Source organism: Rhinolophus sinicus, linkage group LG10, assembly GCF_036562045.2.
Source record: "Rhinolophus sinicus isolate RSC01 linkage group LG10, ASM3656204v1, whole genome shotgun sequence".
NCBI lineage: Eukaryota > Metazoa > Chordata > Mammalia > Chiroptera > Rhinolophidae > Rhinolophus > Rhinolophus sinicus.
Genome location: NC_133759.1, coordinates 41,622,463 through 41,641,779, shown reverse-complemented (window position 1 = coordinate 41,641,779; position 19,317 = coordinate 41,622,463). Strand labels below are relative to the sequence as shown.

Here is a 19,317-nt window from a genome sequence, read left to right as displayed (position 1 = left end):
TGATTTTTCTTATTAATATGTAGAAGCTTTTTAATATGTCAAAGAAATTAGTCCTATGCCTGTGGTACGAATTGCCAGTATTTTTCCCAGTTTGTCTTTTGCTTTTTGAATATCAGAAGGTTTTTTTCCATGGAGAAACATTATGATGGTCAAATTTACGTATTTTTAAATTTTATGGCTAGAATATGTCATTCTTAGACAGCTACTCCTCCCTCCAAGGTTATTAAACAAAATTCCCTACATTTTCTTCTATTACTGTTTAGTTTTGATCCATCTGAAATATATATTTTTTTGCTATAATGTGTAAGGCATGGATCCCATTTAAGTTTTTCCCATGATAACTTCAGTTATTCCAACAATGTTTATTGCATAATCTTGTTCCTCACTGATTTGAAATGCCACATTTATTCTATACTAGATTTCTGGATATGCTGAGGTTTATTTCTGAGCTTTTCATTTATTGATCTGTCTTTTGCTGCACAAGTACTACACCGTTTAAATTATTGCAGCTTAATACCATGTTTTAATATCTGGTAGAGCTAGTCCCTCCCTTTCTACTCCTTTTTAGAATTCTCCTAGCTATTTCTGGTTGTTTATTTTTCCATATGAATTCCAGAGTCAATTTGTCTAGTTCCCCCCTCCGCAAATCTGTTGGTATTTTTCTATTGAAATAGTGTTAAGTTTACAGATTAATATAGAGGTAAATGACATCTTTATTATGTTGAGTCTTCCTACCCAAGAAATACCTTTCTTTTTAAAAAATGATTCTTTGGTGTCCCTTAGTAATGTTAATTTATTTTTTCAAGTAGAATTTACATACATCTTGTTCAGTTTGCTGATGGATAATCTATCTTTTTTTTATTGCTATTATAAAGATTTCCCCCCTTTCCTCATATTTCCTAACTGGATATTGTTTTGGCAAATATTCTAAATCTCCAGTCTGGCAATATTGCCTCAGGCTGCCTTGGGAAATATCACATCTGACTTGACTTGGGTTCTAGCTCCTGCCACCAGCTTTCGGGCAAGACCCAGACCCCTTGAGACAGAGATGGCATCGGAGGGTTCTGACAGAGGGAATATCCTGTGCATACAAATAAGCTCCTCTAGGATGGCTGCCAAGGACACTAAAACAGGATGATGATGTTATGTATGTTATAAACAACTACAAAGCTGTATGAATCCAATGCTGTTTCATCCACTGTGACGTGTCCAGCCACACCAGGGCAGAAGATGGCAAAGTTTATGTTGCTTTAATCTGAAACTCTTTGGATAGATTTGTCTTTGGATAGACTTATCTTGGTGTCCTGACCAATTGGTCACCTAGAGGAAATTGAGGCAGCATTCAGTTTTATATTTTCTAAAGATGTGACACTATTTTCTCCTCAAATCACAAAAGGCAATAGAGCGTCGAGTGTCCTCCCAGAAAAATGGAATATTGGACTGGTACTGGAATTTATCAATGTTCATTAGCATTCTCAAACATCGCTAATATTTAATGAGCTCCTGCTATCTATGTGCCATCCTGTTCTGGGAGTCGAGGACACAGAAATGAATAATGTCACAATTCGTGCCCTAGAGAAGCCCACGGTCCAGTGGAGAAGTTAAGCAGTTGTGTTCAACATGCCCCAGGAATGCAGAGGAGGGGGCTGTGAAATTTATTGGAGACTAGAGGTATTACCTGTTGATCTGGGCCTTGAACGATAAGGAGTAATTAGCTAATCTGGCAAGGGTGGCAGATGGTACGAGTACTCTGAAACTCTCTACTTGAGAGCTAGCACTGGTGAAGAGATGGGCCTGGTCCTTGCACAGGGCAAGCTGCTGGGGAGTTAACGCTCCCAGGAGCGGTACTCAGCTAATCTTAAATGGGATTTGGCAGGAAAATGCCCTAGTGTTCTCACTCAATGCGTGGGACAGCTCCAAGATGTGTTCTACAACATCTAGCCACTAGTGTTGCTCAGTGGGATTGGGCCCCAGCTGTCCAAAGTGGTACCCTGCTCGCTACTGCATCTTTTCTTCGCTTCCTTGCCTCCCCAGTCTCACTTGTCCATATCCCCACTGGTGCTACCTGGGATCACCTTTTCAGCAAACTATTTGCACTCAAACCTTAGTATGGAGGTCTGCTTCTTGGAAACTGTCCCCAACACAGCAAAACATGGGCAGAGTCCATTCTGGGAAGAGGGGACAGCATTAGCAAAGGCACAGAGGTATGACAGAGCATGCCTTGTTTGGGGATCAGAAAGAAGTTGAGTATGGCTGCAAAGCAGGTCAAGGAAGATTAGGAGATAGCTAGAAAGGGAGAATGGAGAATCATGAATGCCTGGCTACCCTCTGTGGAGGAAGGATGGTGGGTTTAGAATGGAAATTTTAAAAAAGTCCCCCAGATGATTCAGTGATAGGCAGGGGCACTGTCTGGGGAGCAGAGAGAAAGAAGACGCTGTTCTCCTCCTCTCTGGTGCTTTTTCCTAAGGCTTAGGGCTCTAAGTTTCAGATCTGCAGATTCCTGGTGCTCAGTCCTCCCTCACCCCAGTGAGCCTCCTGCCTTCATGCTGAATTGGTAGCTGTCTTCATCACCTGCCAAGCCTGTTGCCAAGGGTTCTGCTGCGGCAGTCGCTGGAGGTGGGCGGAGCTCAGCCAACAGCCGTCAATGCAGTTACCAGGCCTGGGACAGCTGTCTATGCCCAGTGGCTACACAGACCGAATTTCCCTTTCTGCAGCTGCGCCTTACCGCTCACCACTTTCCTGTCTGCACTCTCAATTCGGGGCTCATCTGAGGCTTCCTATTCAGGCCGTCATTAATATTCACACCCTGTATTGGCTCCTGTCAATGGGGGAATTGGAAGGCACTTGCAGAGGAGGCTGGAGAAAGACCAGGTGCTTTTACTATCTGCCTGGCTACAGAGATGTGGTATTATTTTGGAGGAGGTTTGCATAAGCAGTTCTGCACCTTGTTTTCTTTTCCTTCTGTCTTTCCTTTTATTCTTTCCTTTTTCTTTCTTCCTGTCTTCCTTCCTCCTGCCAGGCCCTGGACTTGGTATTTAGGATTCAGCAATGACTCAGTCACAATCTCTGCCTTCAGATCACAGTCTAATGAGGAAAACAGAATATGACCTAATAATTACAGTACTGTGTGCATGAGTTATTTATGCATTTTAAATAGTTGGTGAATGAATAAAGGAAAAAAATGAATGACTATTAAGGTGCAGAGGAGAGAGGCATAGTCAGGGAGGTCTTCATAGAGGTGGTGGTACCTGAGCTGCATTTGGAAGGACTGGTTATAATCACTCCACCGGCTAATTGCCAGGTACCTCGCTAGGCTCTTTTAGCTTGAATCCTCATGACAGCACTGAGGTAGATAGCCCTACTTTACAGAGGAAGAAATTTGGGAGATTTGATACAATTGTCTGACATCATAAAGCTGTAAATGGTACTCTCCGGAATCCACAACAGCTCAAGCCTGTAGTTGTTCCACTGCACCGTGCTGCAAAGCACGGGGGAGTGTATCCCAAATAGAGGGAACAGCTTGGGCAAAGGCTTGGAGGCACACTAGCGATGGCACAGGGGCCGATTTTCTGGAGCCCTTGGCCGCCGTACTCTCTGAGGCCCAGCACTTCCCAAAGCGTTCATTATGGCCTGAGGACAAGTAAGTAGCAAGTGAGTGTTCAACTCTTCCTCCTACAGGGGAGAGTTCGAGTTTGAATCTCAGCTCTGCTGTGACAGACTGTGTGACCTTGGGGAAGTCTCTTCCCGTCTTTGAGCTTCTGTTTCCTCATTTGTTTAAATGAATGTATGATTCCTACCTTGTGAAGTTGTAAGAATTCAAGGCAATATGTGAAGCTATCATTACTATTGATCTGTTCAAGGTGACTTTAGGCTCCCCAGGACTGGCTTATGATGGAGTGGTTGAGTGAATCATCAGGCAAGGGACTTGTAGATAATGGATAGGGGAAGCCTTCTATCTTCCAAGAAATGAGGGTGCTGGCACACAGCCTACTGCTAGCCTGTTTCAAATGGACCAGATGCTATTTTGGAGATGAGAAAAGACATTCTCTTGACACTGGCAGTGTAGGGAGAAGATAAAACCAAGAAATAGGAATACTGACTCACTCCTGATCAGAAATACGGACCGGCAAGCCAGCCAGGTGTCTCCAGCCCTTCGAGGGCCTCTAGCTCCGTCAGAGCTCAGCTGATGTGCAGGGTGAAGTGAGCTGGGGGGTGGGGGAGTGCTGATCAGTTTTCGAGCTGAATCACACACTGTAAAACAACAGTCAAGTGTTTGACCTTGGACTCTGACTCTGTTTTTCTCCAATCCCTGGAGTTGGCTGTTTTCAAGAGAAGAAGAAATGGGGCCAGCTGCTCAGAGCTGGCCCTGGCATTAAGGAACCTTTCCCTGAGGACAGTTGTACAGGAACTCATCCAACGTGGTGTGTGTGTGGGAGTACTTCTCAATGTACAGATATTTACATTAAGGAGCAATGTCATTAATGCCTTATGCCATTTCGCCAATAAAGAACAGGATGTCGTTTTCTTTTCTTTTTTGCCCAAATCCTTGGATTCCCAGCAGAGATGTGATAACCATACATTCAAAATAAAATCTTCACATAGAATCTCATAGGTCCTGAGCCTATGAATCTCATCCTGACCTTGTCATTTCACATATGAGGAAATGAGACTTAAAACAAAACTGACTTCACAACTGACTTAAGAATATAGTTCTTAATCTATTACGTGGGGAACCAGGGATTCAAATATTTGTCTCCATATCAGAACATAATTTTAATTACATTTCTTTCTTTAAAATAATTTCTATCATGAATATGTACCTTTCCTGTGCCAAACACTGTACTGGGCACTACTTATACATGATCTCATTTAATTTTCTTCAACAACCCGACAAAGAAATATGAACCTTACTTTATAGACAAGGGAACTGAGTCTCATTAAAGAAATTGCATGAGATTGCCTTGTTAATAAGTGGCTGAGGCATAGGATAAACCCACCTGGGTCTGACACTAAAGGTCTAATCAGTCTACAGTCTGGGAGTGGCCAAGCAGGACTGGGGAGGCGGGGGCTGTCCACTGTTTCTGTAAACACAACAGTTCATCCTCTGGTATCTTGTAAATATCTCTTCCTACCACCCAGAAGGTGCCTCCTTGAAGAGGAACTGTACCAGAGGTAGAGGGAGGGGCTTGCCTTCTGTACCGACTTGGTACAGAAAGCTCAGCCTTGGCCCTGAATTGGATTGAATGCTAAGTGGAAACAGTGCTCTTCCATTTATCCATGAAGCAGTGTGTAGATGCTGCTCATATGTGCATGACACCAGTGTTCCCTTATCACCATGGCAACAGCCAATACACCAGCATCCCCAATAGACCAGAGCTGCTTTGTGGGGAACTGTGGTCCAAGTTGGGTGGGAGTAGGAGTGGGGTGTATGGAGGGAGGGGTGTCTCATCAACTATCTTCTTCTTGCTTGAGTCTAGCTTGTTCCTGGGGCAGGCGTGTTTATATAGTGTGCCAAGCCTCCTGTGTCTGCAGGATTTGGGGCAAAGGGAGATGGCAGGGACTATGAGGAGAGTCCAGGAGGGCATATTATTTCTTCTGCGGTTTGCAATAAATGTGTTTATTAGGCAAGTGCTGGTGTGTGATTAGGCAACCTTCCTAAGGGGGCTCTCTGTATATCCTAATGGAGAATCTCATGAGCTTTGCAGGCAACTGGAGTCTTCTAGCTCTGTAGCTTTTTAGTTCTGAGATCTCATATTGGATGGTGTAATCTCTCTGAAGTGTAATTGCTTCATTGGTAAAGGGAATATGTAACGCTTCCCTTATGGGAGATTAAATGAGATAACACATGGGCAATTTCTGACGTGTAGTCAGCATCTAATCAATTGCAGTTATTATTATGTCCCCAATATTGTCAGATAAATGGAGACTAGGCAAGGGACCACCTCTGACTCCCTTACATCAGGGACAGACTTAGAATTAAAATGTGTGCCCCCTGTGTCCTGGGAGCTCCTGCTTCCTTCTCTTTTCCAAAGATCATCTCTCAGTGCTCAGTGTTTGCTCCCACGACTTGGCTTCTGTGTTCCCTGGTTCAGCCTGGTGATATCAGGCACTTGTTTCTCCCTTGGGGCTCCGCTCAGAGAATCTCCCAACACTAGACCCTGGGGATCACCCAGCTCAACTCTCTCTCCCTCATTTTCCAAGCGAGGAAATGGAAGCCTGGAGAGAGAAGTTAAGTGCCTTGTTCAAGATCACCCAGAAAGGTAGAAGCCATTAGTTGAAGTTGCGTATCACATTTATTTCAGCAGGTATGACGAAGCCTGGGAGTAGCTGCAGAGAAGGTTGACCTCATGCCTTCCATGAATTTTCCTGGGTGTGTAACTTGGGATAAGGACATATAGGGGGAGTCCTTTTGGGTATTTCAGTTGTAATACTGGTGAATTCTGTGATTTCCCTGGTGTCAGGAATATTAATAGCTAACATTTGCACAGTGCTTTACAACTTATAAAATATACTCAAATACTTGATCTTAATTAGTCCTCAAAATAGTCCTTCAAGGTCATTATGATAATTATCACCAGTCTTTTACAGAGAGGAAACAGGCTGCAAAGTGATTTGTTCAAAGTTGCACATGAGGCAGATTTCAAAATTGAACTTATGTTTGTGTGGTTACTAATTATAGCAACCGGCCCAGGTGACATGGCCATCTTTGGAGAATTCAAAGTTGGGGACAAAGCTGTCCTCTATACAAAGGTGGAGGAGGAAGGCATCTACACATCCACATGGCTGATTGTCAAGAAGGCCCACCTGAATGGAGGTGACAAACTCTCAATTCAATCAGGTTCTCCAAATGACAGGTAACAAGGTATATGAAAGGAAAAAAAGCTTTGTCATTTTCAAAGTGTTCCAATATTACCTCTTGAGAGGCCCAAGTTAAATCTATCCCTCCCTGTTTACATAAGAGGTCCAGAGAGTTCAACAACTTGTTGAAAATCGCAAAGCCAATCAGTGATGGAGCCGGGACTAGAATCCACAGTTTCTGAATCCCAAACATTTTCTACTTCTCTTTAGGGCAGGTGGTTCTGAATGGGAGCCCTGATCCTGAGAATTGAGCAAGGGCCGAGGGTTGCATGCTCCAGCAAACTTCCTTGTTTGGGAGGACACCTAGTCAACAAGTGTTTTGCCAGGTGGCTTGGTGCACCAGCTTTTCATTTAAACTCTGTATTTGAACTCAGTCTGCAGAAGACACTTCAATTGCTTCTCTGTCTTGTACCCAGCCTTTCTCCCTGTGAGCTTTCTCTGCTACATTGTTGCTCAAGGGAAGAGAGAAATAAGAGGTGATCAAGCATGTAAATTGGTTCTTGATTTTAACAGGATTCTTTCATCTGCAGTTGCCAGATGTTTACTTGTGTTTGCAATTCAGTGGGAAGATAAAGATTACACAAGGAAGCGCCTCAAAGAGTCCTGGGCTTCTAGAACTGGAATTCTCTGAGATTCTGACAGTTGGCTTAGTCGGTCCCTGAATCATTAAAAAGGGTGGAGAAGATCCCTCCACCGATTGCTCTGGGAGAAATGCTTTCCACCTGGAGATGGGGAATGGCTCCTTGGTCTTAGGGAGATAGGCAGTAAAGGCCCTAACTGCATCAAGATTTTACATTTTGTAGCATTTCCAAATCCTGTTCCCCTTTGAATTCTATGGAAAAGGCAGGACAAAATATATACTAATAGTGCTATATTCTCCCTGCATCTGGAACCTAGGTCGATGGGTAAGGATAAGGAAGAGATTTTCATTACGGCTCATTAAAAACCCAAGCCCATTTATAATAAGTGTTTTTGCATGCCACAAAGACACTTCTTGGCAAAAACTCAGTGGAGCATGGAGGATACTGGTTTAAGCAGGTGTGATTTACAGTTGTGCCAACTAATGAAAATCTCCTGATCATATACAACTGATTATGACCACCATGCCCAATTATAAGAAAAGTCTGTTCTTCCACAAGTAATTCTCATTAAAAACCTACCAGAAAATAACTTAACAAATTAATGGAATATTTGATAAATATTTTATAATGGTCTTGTGGCCTTCCATTGTATTAATGAAGGAATCTACAGCTAAGCAGTTCTCTGGGAACATTCTGATCAAGCACCCAAGATTGGGACACTTACTGAGTGTTGGATATTAGATCAGGCTTTGTAGATCATTCTGAGAGAAACAGAAATAATTCCTCCCTTTGAGGTGGTTTGTCATCTACAAAGAAAGCTGGATAGACACTAACACATAAACATAACACAAAAGTACAGTCTCTCAGAGCCTCTCTTACACATATTTGGATGCGCACTATAATATAATACATGTCAGGTGCTATTCTAAGGCTCAAGGAATACAGTGATAATACAAAGAAGGTCTTTGTCTTTAAGGAGATCTATACATGTAAGTTATCCAGTCCAGCGTCCCTGACTTTGATCTTGCTATTCCTGGTCTTGGTTGTCCTCTCCACACTGTTCTGGTTGTCTGAATTCCACCCATTTTATAAAGCCTGGGCTCTGCCTTCCCTGTGAAATCTTCTCCTACCCCAGAGATGTACTCTTCCTATGGCTCCTTCAACACTCACTGCCTGCTTCACTTTCTGGTTACTCGGCTCTTCTATTGCTAGTTATGTGTCCACATGTTTATGACTTGTCTTCTTAAGGGCAGAACTTGGGTTTTCTTCATCTTTGAATCTCCTTTACCCTCCAGTATCTAGCATAATGCCTTGCATGTATTAGGTACTTCAAAATATGTTTGCTAATTGGTTGATTTTTAAATATTATACATGGCAAGTTAATGGTTAGGGGGAATTACTTAATGAAATATTTAAAAAAAACCAATCATCCAAAAAAATTAAAGTTGTACAGTGTTTGAAATGCTATCACTAGAGATTTATGCCTTTGGAAAAGATTCCTCTAAAGTCTCTAAAAAACACTTCTTAGAAGGGCAATACATTAAGTTTATTTCCTTAAGTTATTAGTGACTTCGTTTTATTTTCCAATAGACATGAGAATCGAGTTGGGTAAGAGTACAGTTTGATTCTCAAACAACTGAAACCTTACTACATGTCAGGCACTGTGCTTGGTGTTGGGGTCCAAAGATGACTAAGACACAATCCTATCCTTGAAAAGCTTACATTCTAGTCATCAGAATGTTTCATTATAATTTTTTCAGGGGCTATGGCAAAGCCAAGTACAGGAGATGAAACACTTAGCTCACCCTGGAAGATTGAGGGCAGGTTTCCCAGAGGAGTTATCAACTAGCATTCCTGCAGGCTTTCTCTGCCTGAGTGCTTTTCCCACTTCACTGCTGGTAAACTCTAGCAGCTGCCTCAAGATCCATCTCAAATGTCACCTCCCTTGAGTGACATCCATAAGCCTTACAGGCAGAATGAACCCCTCACTCCTTGGTGCTCCTAAACCACTTTGCTCAACTGTATTATAGCATTTCTCACATCTTATTGTGGTCAATTGTTCCTGTCTATCCTCCCCACTCTCTCCTCTAGCCCACATAGATTGCGGACTTCCCACAGACAAGGGCCACTTCCCATTCATATCAGTCTATCCACCTCTTACCACTGACTGGCATGTGGTAGATGGGAAGACCACTGTATTATTACCGTTGGCTAGAGACCTCTCAGATGTCACTGGGTTTCTGGCTCAGAGCTGGAGTGTACATCTCCTTGCTCCAAGTTGAGGGCCAGGTGGGATGGAGGAAGCAAGAACTGCCTGCCAATATTAGTGACAAGATGCTCATTGATTCCACTCTGCCCAATAAATACTGAGAACTAGTTCAAATAAGAATCCAGCCAACACTAACAGAATACCTACTGTGTGCCAGGTGCTTTACATACATGATCTCATTTACTCTGTGTAACAACTTAGAAAAGTTGTTTCCTTTTATTAGACGAGGAAAAGAGGCTCAGAGGGCTAATTTGCCCAAGATCACGTATTACCCAGAATGGTCTGAATGTAAAGAATGTCTGCTGTGTCCTGTTCTTACGCAATGCAGGGATTAAGTATATCTCATGAGAGTTGAAAACAAAGGTCCAGGGGTCACACAAGATTTAGGGAGTATACATGGGAAGGTGGTAATCAGAGAAGTGTTCATGGAGGTCCAGGCAGATCTGGCCAATGGATAAACTGGAAAAAACAAATAGAAAGATCTTGGAGAGATGGCCTTCTATGTACTACATAGGATGCACCAATACCTGACAGGGAGGTGAACACAGAAGGGGCAGGAGAGCCTTAGATATCCTATTTGGGAGTCCTAGGGAAGCCGTGTGTATCTCCAGCCTTACACATCGGTTCCTTTCTCTGGTTAATGAGGAGGGGAAAAGAAGTACATGCTCTTAGATGAGCCATCCTCAAATGCAGGCATCAAAAATATGCCCCACACATCCTTCCAAGACTCGGTGGAGAGGATCTATTTACCCTCTCCTCCTCAAAATAAAAGAGATGACCCTTTGCTTCCCCATTGGGACTTGTCTCCATCACCTTGGGGTGAGGGTGTTGGGGGATGATTTTCTCCCCAGCATTGAGGAAGGGGAGAAGTTCTTTTCCATCTCAGCATAGGGTGTGTGAGTGTGTTTACGGATTATTTCTTCCTCCCTCACGTGGGGGTTGGGGACATGACACCTTTTCCCCAGCTCTGGGAAAGGAGATGGTTCTTTTCTTTCTCACTACAGCGTGTGTGTGTGTGTGTGTGCGTGTGTGTGTGTGTGTGTACACTCACGCGCGCACTCAGGGAATGGTTCCTCTGAAGGCTCTCTCCCCCAAAGATTGGGGACAGATTCTTTTGCCTCCATCTCGGGTGGGACATGGTTCTTTCCTCCCCAACCAAAAGGTGGTAGGGGCTTTCAGCTCCCTTTTCCCTTTTCTTGAGGAGCAGGACTGGCTCCCAAGCCCTCCCCACAGAGCAACACTCAGGTTTCAGGAGGCTTGGCCATATCCTGCTTCCAAGTCCGCAGACCCGGGAGGCCGGGGACTAGGCGCCCCATACGCTGGCAGCAAGTCGGGGGCGGTGCCGGCTCTGCGGCGTGGGGCGGTGCCATTTGTGGCCCCGCCCCCGGCCCCGCCCGCTCCCTGGCGCTGAGCTTCGCGCCGCCGGGCCCACCCGGCCCAGTCCGCCGCGGGTGTCCGCTGGGCTAGCGCATAGCGGACTGAGCGTTAGCCGCCTCAGCCTCCTCAGCCGCCGCTGCATCCCCCAGCCGCCGCCTCAGTCTCGCCCTCCGTGCTGTCCGGCCCCGCCGCCGCGCGCGCCCCCAGCCCCTCAAGCCAGATGATGAACTTCCTGCGGCGCCGGTTGTCGGACAGCAGCTTCATCGCCAACCTGCCCAATGGTTACATGACAGACCTGCAGCGGCCAGAGCCCCAGCAACCGCCGCCGCCGCCCCCCGGCCCCGGCGCGGCCTCGGCCTCGGCCTCGTCTGCGCCCCCGGTCGCCTCTCCGGGCCCCGAGCGGAGGCCGCCGCCGGCCCCGGCATCCGCGCCGCAGCCTGCGCCGCAGGCGGCCCCGGCGCCGTCGGTGGGTAGCAGCTTCTTCAGCTCGCTGTCCCAAGCGGTGAAGCAGACTGCCGCCTCGGCTGGCCTGGTGGACGCGCCCGCACCCGCGCCCGCCGCGGCCAGGAAGGCCAAGGTGCTGCTGGTCGTCGACGAGTCGCACACCGACTGGTAGGTGCCCGGCCGCCGCCGCCGCCGCCGCCGCTCGGGGCTCCCGGGCTCTGCCGGGGCAGCGGGGGTCCGCGGAGCAGGGGGCGCCAGGGGGCCAAGGAGACAGTTCAGACCAATAAAAAGGAGGGTCTGGTGGTCCCGCCGCGAGGAGCTGGGGGATGACTGGAGGGGGGTGTTTGCGGGGCGGGGGGCATCGATCGGCCTGGAAAGGTGAATCCTGAGGTAGATTTCCTCACTTGTCTCAGATCCTCCAAGACACCTGAAAGGAGCTACTTTATGTAACCGGGAAGAGTCTGAAGAAATAGTTTTTCTGAGGGGGGTACTAGGCACAGAAAAGCTGAGATAAAAATGGTACCAGATCGCCGAAGGGACATTTAAAAACAATCAGAAAGGTTCTAATGTATAAGCCACCATTGAATTTGGAAAGGTAGTGGGTATTTTGAGGGGAGAAGGTGAGAAGGGTATTTTTTCACCAGACCCGATGGATGCCGATCTCAGTATTGACATCAAGGGTTGGCTTGTTCCCGGGCATCACCGCTGAAGTCCGTTTAAGAATAATAATAACATTCTTGTATTTTGTGCAGCGGGGAGGGGATTTGTGGATGTTTTTTGTTTTTTGTTTTTTTCTCGTATGTGTTAGAGTGATGGTGGTTTTTTCCAGCTGGGAAGATGATGACCGAGGTGAAATATTCTGGACCATTAACGGGCCACAAATAAAAAGAGATTTGCCTTAATGCAATAGACAGGAACTTCAGGAATAATAATAACAATAATTATTATTATTGGATATTCCAACTTAGAATGGTACAGGCTGGGGGGAAATGTTACCTCTAGGTGGTAAAAGCAGGAATGAGATCTATTTAAGACAAATCAATTATAAGAGGTTCTATTTTATGTAGCAGGAAGTTGACCTAGGGGATGGTTGGGGTGGGTGGTGATGGTGAATTGACTGGTGAGGGGCTTGAAGAAATGAAGAGTCTGGGTTGCTTTTTCTTCCGGAATACCAGAAGGGTTGTTTTTGTTTATTTTTCTTTCTCATAAGAGTTGAGGTTGGAGATTGGACCTGAGTGTTTCCTCCCAAGAGGGAGGCACAGAGGTACCGCAGAGCTGTTTATCTCCATTTCCTCTTTGGGTTGCTTCAGTGCTTTTCTCTCTTATCATTTTCTCACTGGGAGACCAGGAGGGAGGGAGAGCTGGCATGAGTGTGATAGAAGTGAGGTGTAAATGTGGAGATGCCCTCCTGCTGGCCCCTAATATGCCCATTCTGAATAGTCATTTGGGTGACTTGTGTCGTTGGCTTTTTCTCAAGACAGTGGAGTAGAAAATCTGAGGGGACCTTTGTTAGGAGAGGACAAAAGCACAAACTAGAGTGTAATGGGCAAAGCATAAAAATATAAATGATGGTGCCATGACAGCCCCCTAGGAGAATTACTCTCAGTTGAAATCAACAAGTGCTTATTAGTGGGAAGGGAAGGTAACTAAGCTTTATTGAGCACCCGTTATATGCCAGACTCTGCACTAGCTGTGCTAATATGTACCTCGTTGAATTCTCACCACACAGGCTTAGCAAAAAAGTAAGTAATGTGTTCGCAATCATACGTCCAGCAAGTGGTAGGACCAGGATTTGACATAGCCCATTTGACTCCTCTATTGCCCATGTACTGTTATATTGCCTCATTATTATTAGTCAGTTATTAGCAATATTAATAATAGGCTCCCTCTAGGGGCTAGGCAGTGTAGGGGCCTTTCAGAGAACTCATGCTCAAATTTGGGAAACAAAATGAAAACATGAAAGAGTTAACAAAAAGGAATCTAGAATTATTAGCTTAGACTAGTATTTTAGGCATTCAATCAATGGAGTGAATAGTCAGAGCCAAAGTTATTGGAGAAAGCTTCATGAAATATGAGTCTTGAAGAAAGGCCAGGAAAAGACGGGGAGAACTGGGAATGACGTTGGGTCTTCATTTTTCTATGCAAGAATCTGATCCTCCTGCTTTGTCCTGATCTGTCCAGTTGAAGGCATGTGTTTTGGATCTAATTACCAATTAGGTACCCACAGGTAGGAAAATACTCATTTGTATGGGTCTGATGAGGCTGTTGTAGATTTGTGTTTCGTTCTAACTGCTTCAGTGGCTTGAGATTTGAAACTTTCCTTGGACCCTATTATTCTCTAGGAAGACTATGTGGCATGAACCAGGGAATTTGCCTTGCCCTGAAAGCTAGACTTCTGATGGAAGTAACAGAAGCTACCGTGTGCTGACTCCCAACCGTCTTCTGATTTTCTCTGAAGTAATAACATTGATTTATTAAAACTCATAAACCCAGTTTGAGTCTAGTTCTTGACAACAGTTCTGTGTTTCTGTGTTTCTGTGCTTCATAGCAGTTCTCAGAATTGTCTTCTAACATGTCTAAATTTGTTGAAGACATCTTGGTTAAATATTGATGAGTGCTTTTATTGAAAGGTCACTGAGTTAAGGAGCAGGTGCCTGCTTATGACAAACACAGTGACTTAAAAGGTGCTTTTTGCTCTAAAGGCTGATTTTAGTAAATTCGTCTCACAGTTTAAGCTACCCAGATAGTATTCAGTGAGCAGGTGTCATTATATGCCCAATATTATTTTCCTGGGGCTTGAATAGGAAGCCAGAGCGTAGTCTCTCAGTGGAATTTAAGACTATTGGTCCCATCTGAATTATATAATGTTAAAACAAGGAGGGTTTTAACAAGCATTTAATAATTGGGGATTTAAAAGAAGGGCTTAAAATAGGCAGCCTCTCAGAGCAGCCTTAATACACAGCAGATTCCTTTGATTTTCTATCAGTGTAATGTGGGCAATGGAATTTGGGGACCTTACCACTGACCAAGTTGATGGGGAAATTGGAAGGTGTTTCTCTCTCCTTTTGCTTGAAATGTGTTTTCATCGGTTGCTTGCGATATTTAGATTAATTGCATACTAACGGATCACTGAAAAATGTATCTGTCTCATTAAAAGAATGAAATAAGCTCATTATATACCTTATTAGTAATTATTATTAGTGGTTTATATGGATATTAAACCATTAATTATATTAATATATGTATATACATATATGTGTGTGTATTTTGAAAATGCATCTTCTTTTAAGGTCATACCTAAATTTGAGGTACAGTTAAGACTAAATTTTAATAAATGATCTTTGTGCTTAAACAAGGAACAAGCATCCATTTGTATATGGTTTTTTTTCTGTGTATTACCCTCACTGGTGAAGAGGTAAGTTTTCTCTCAGATTCTCCCTTATCTCCCTTCCAGTGATTCCAATCCCAGTAACAGAGTTTTTCATCGTAGCATGTCTCAATGTTTGATTTGAAAATCAGTACAGCACAGCATTCTAAAGATTATCTAGAGACTGCAGATATGACAAATCCACGGATGTTTATTGGACACCTTCTCTGGACAGGGTATATGTGCTAAGAAAAGTGACACATTGTATTTGTTTTCTAAGATCTTTCTGTCCAGTTGGGCAGATATGATGAATACATGTTTTAAAAGCTTACTAAAAACTACCCCTTTTATTCAAAGCATGGTCCTTGGATCAACAGCATTGGCATCAACCAGGAGCTTTTTCGTACAGATTATCAGGTGTTACCTCATGCCTACTGAGTAATAATTTGCCTTCGAACGAGTTCTCCATGTGATTCACATGCACATTACATTTAAGATGCACTGAACTAAAGGGTATGTGATTAGTGCTAAAGGTATGGCAACACCACCAACTACTATCATTTATTGAGCAACTACTATATGACAAATGCTTTACTAAGCTCTTTACAAATATCATTTAATCTCTACCACAGGAATGTACAAATTTAAAGGAGAGAGAGAGAGATGGATGTGGCCTAGAGTGGGAAAGGAATGCCTCATGGAAGTAGTGAGATTTGAAATGAGCCTTGAAGAATTTGAATCTAGAGATAGGTTTGGCTCAGTCAGTATAAGAAAACTACAGTAGCGGAAAGATGGAGACAACCAAGAGACTGGATTGATGTATTATCTAGGCAGCATCTGTTCCTATTCTTTTCTGGTGAGTTTTTTGGCAATTCATTAAGAATAGGGGAATTCAAAGTAGCATAGTGCTTGTGACTGGCTCTAGAATAATATTTGAATTAGAATTTGGGGAGAAAGCTCAAATGAGCTTCGAGGCTCTTCTCTGCTAAATATTTATGTGTTCTGTTTCTGACTAATTACAAACATACCAATTCCAATTGTTCATAGCAGCAGTAGCCTAAAGCTTAGAATTCTAGGTTATTAGAGCTGGAATATCATCTGGGTTACTTTATAAATGGGGGAAATCTTGATCTAAAGAGGGACAGTGACTTGTTCAAGGTTACTCAACTAGTTGATGGCAGAACCAGAACTAGAATCTAGAACTTCAGTTTCTCTGCTAAGCTTTTTCCCCACTATGCCACATGCCACAGTACCTACCACAATACCCCTTTATTTTACTATCTTTCTACCTTCCTAATTTTGTTTTTCTCTATCTCTGATTCTCTAAAAGCTGATAGGGACTTTTGATCTTATAATTAATAGCATTTGAACTCAAAGGAACCGGAATCATCATCTAGCCCAGAGAAAGGAAATGATCTACCCGAGGTGAAATAAGAAGGTAGTGAGAGAATGGAGACTAGAACTCTCTTCTTCTAACTCCGACTCAAGTTTCTTTCTACTTTTAAGTCACTCTTTGAGTAGGTCCCTCAAATGTAGTCCTTTTTTTTCCCCTTAAAAATACTATTTGTGTCTGCTTCTTTTAAAGATTCATTGTGGAGTTTTTAGTAAGTGCTTAAAAAAAGTAACCACATGAGCATATCACACTATATGTACACCAGCAATTTCACTTTCTTATTTATGTTATTGATGTTTCAGCAAAGGTCATGGTAAAATGCATGAAGGATACTCTTAGAGAGCTTCTCATCAAAATCTAACAATATGGGCCGGCCAGGTGGCTCAGGTGGTTGGAGCGCCGGGCTCCTAAAGGTGAGCTCACCAGTTCAATTCCCACATGGGCCAGTGAGCTGCACCCTCTACAGCTAAGATTGTGAACAACAGCTCTCCCTGGAGCTGGGCTGCGGTGAGCAGCCAAAGGTCGACGTGGGCTGCCGTGGGCTGCCGTGAGCCGATGTGAGCAGCTGACCAACTACTGGCGACCGACTGCCTCAGCCGGGGAAGCCCAAGGCTCATAATACCAGCATGGGGCAGGGAGCTGTGTCCTACACAACTAGACAGAAACAGTGGCTTGAACCAGAGTTGGGGGAGGGGAGAGGCGCAAGAAAGGGGAGAAGTGGAAGAAAGGGCAAAGAAAAAAATCTAACAATATGATAAAGTTAATAGGACTGTGCTGCAGTGATGGCCTTCCTTTCAGGGACCTATTTTTACCTTAGTGTCCTAAAATTGCTTATTGCGTTTCTGTACCCAAGTTCAGATCTGTAGTAACATTACTCTTTTCAATACCTTGCTAAGAAAAAAGTAATGGAGGCCTAATAGGAAGTTTTCCAGAACTGCATACCTTCCCCTCAAATTTACAAAACAGTTTTAACTGGGATATAGTGCAGGTGAGCATCTAACATAAGGCAGGTACTGGTGATATAAGGATAAGTTGGGTATAGGTCTTGTCTGCTGGGATCTTTGAGTCCATTAGGGGAAGGGACAGACATTTAAATAGGATTTTGATATAGTATCATAATTAGTATACATAGGATGCTATGGGAACACATACGTGGTCTGTCTTGAGAAATGAAGACATGGTTAAAAATGTTTGTACCATTAAAAATGTGCCATTGTGTACTCTTAGGTAAATCACTTTGTCTCTTTGGATTTTGAGTCTCTAAAATCTGTCAAATGAGAGAATTGAAACAGATTCTCTACTTCCTTTACAGCACTACATTATTTTCATGTTACAGTTTTTGTGCATTTCTTTCAAAAACTTTAGCTCTATAATTTATTCTATATGGTAATGCTTATAAATCTTTGGAAAAAGAAGCTCATCTTCTAGTTCTTTCCATTCAGAACTTCCTTCTTACAGTATTGCTACCCTGTGGTATCCTGAAAAAAGGGGCCAATCCTGTAATGCCTGCTGTATGTGTTTCCTCCTCAATGAAGGAAATTGGAGACTTGTGGTTGAATTCCTCTGTGCCTGATAGATCTAAGATTTCTCTCTCTCTCTCTCTCTCTCTCTCTCTCTCTCTCTCTCTCTCTGTCTGTTGGCCAACAGCATTTATTTCTTGATCCCTGCCATGTGCACTGTCCTTTACAGTTTACACAGCATATTCTTACCCATTGTCTCATTTTATCTTCACAATGATCCTGAGTAGTAGACTACCCATTTCATAGATGAATAAACAGACTCTAAAAGAAGTCACTTGCTCAAGATTACATAGCTATTAAGCTGAAGTGTCAGGATCTGAACCCAGAATGAAAAAAAAAAGATCAATTTTCTGGCAAAAATTTTTTCTTATAAAAAAGTTCTTTTGCAAAAGGATTTACCACATAATTCATTTAAATAGTAAGTGCCCCACTGCCTTTGAAATTATTCAATTTATGAAAATATTTTACACACACATCTTTTTCTGGATGATATCTTTTGCATAGAATGAGGGCATGGATAAACACAGTGGTCTCAGGATGGAGAGTTGCATCCTGTTTTCTGTATGTTTAATGACATGCACGCTATGTATACATCTCTAAATCTTGTGAGTGAGACCTTTTGCATGCTAATTGGGTGGCATTGCCATCCTTTGTTTTAACGTCCCACATATGCAGTTGAATACCAGGAGGCTACGCATAGCTTTTTAGAGAGGAGAGGATGATATAGAAGGCTTTTCTGTTCTGCAGACACTACTTCAGTGCAGTAGGAGGAAGTAGCATAGAGTAGGGTAAGTGCCCTATGGAGAGAATAAAGTGAGCAAGTACCACAGATACCTGGAACTCTAAGAATGCCCATGCAGCATGGCTAAGAATAGGAAGTATACTGGCCTTGGTGTTGCTTGACAGTAGGTATTTCTTAAGTTTTAACCAGTTCACGTAACATTGTAAAGCAGATTATGATTGTATTCAATCATCCTACCCGTTTCTCCTTTTTTCAGCAGAATGAAACAATATGAACGTTTACGATTGACGATCAAAAGACCTTAGGTTAAGATCTGGCTTCACCATTAACGATGACCCTATCAGAGTGGCGGAACTGCCTGAGCACCGCACCACATACCATTCAATACATTTTCATTGGGGACCTTCTATATGCCAGACACTGTTCTAGGTTCTAGAGACAAAAATTTGTTTGGTTATCTGTAAAAAGGAGATAATATCTCATAGCATTGTTATGAAAATTGAATAAAATTAGGTTCTGAAAAAGTAATTTGTAAAGGGTAAAGAGCCATGCTAATGATTGTTGCATCTTTTCCTGTTTCCAAATGCAGGTACCCAACCTAACTTGGTCCACTTTTTTGATTTCCCCAAATTTTATTGTGCAGGTGATTGTCTATTTTGCACACTTCAGGGATGTGGAATATTTTTATTTTTATTTTAATTGAGGACTGCTGTCTCAGACAAAATCATTGGAGGTTTTCTTTTGTATTATTTACAAGGCAATGTAA

At 43.3% G+C, this 19,317-nt stretch overlaps 1 protein-coding gene across 3 annotated transcripts in view; it reads left to right on the top strand.

Annotated features, from left to right (window-relative positions):
• SYN2 (synapsin II) overlaps window positions 1–19,317 on the top strand; it is a 169,489-nt gene that overhangs the window by 12,474 nt on the left and 137,698 nt on the right. For 2 of the 3 annotated variants that reach the window (XM_019732629.2, XM_074312976.1), the window contains exon 1: window positions 10,993–11,697. The exons of the other annotated variant lie outside the window; for it this stretch is intronic. In XM_019732629.2, the coding sequence (XP_019588188.2) occupies window positions 11,306–11,697 (392 nt within the window). In that variant the 5' untranslated portion in view covers window positions 10,993–11,305. Of the gene's footprint in view, window positions 1–10,992; window positions 11,698–19,317 lie in introns of those variants that run through there. 3 annotated transcript variants of the gene reach the window in all.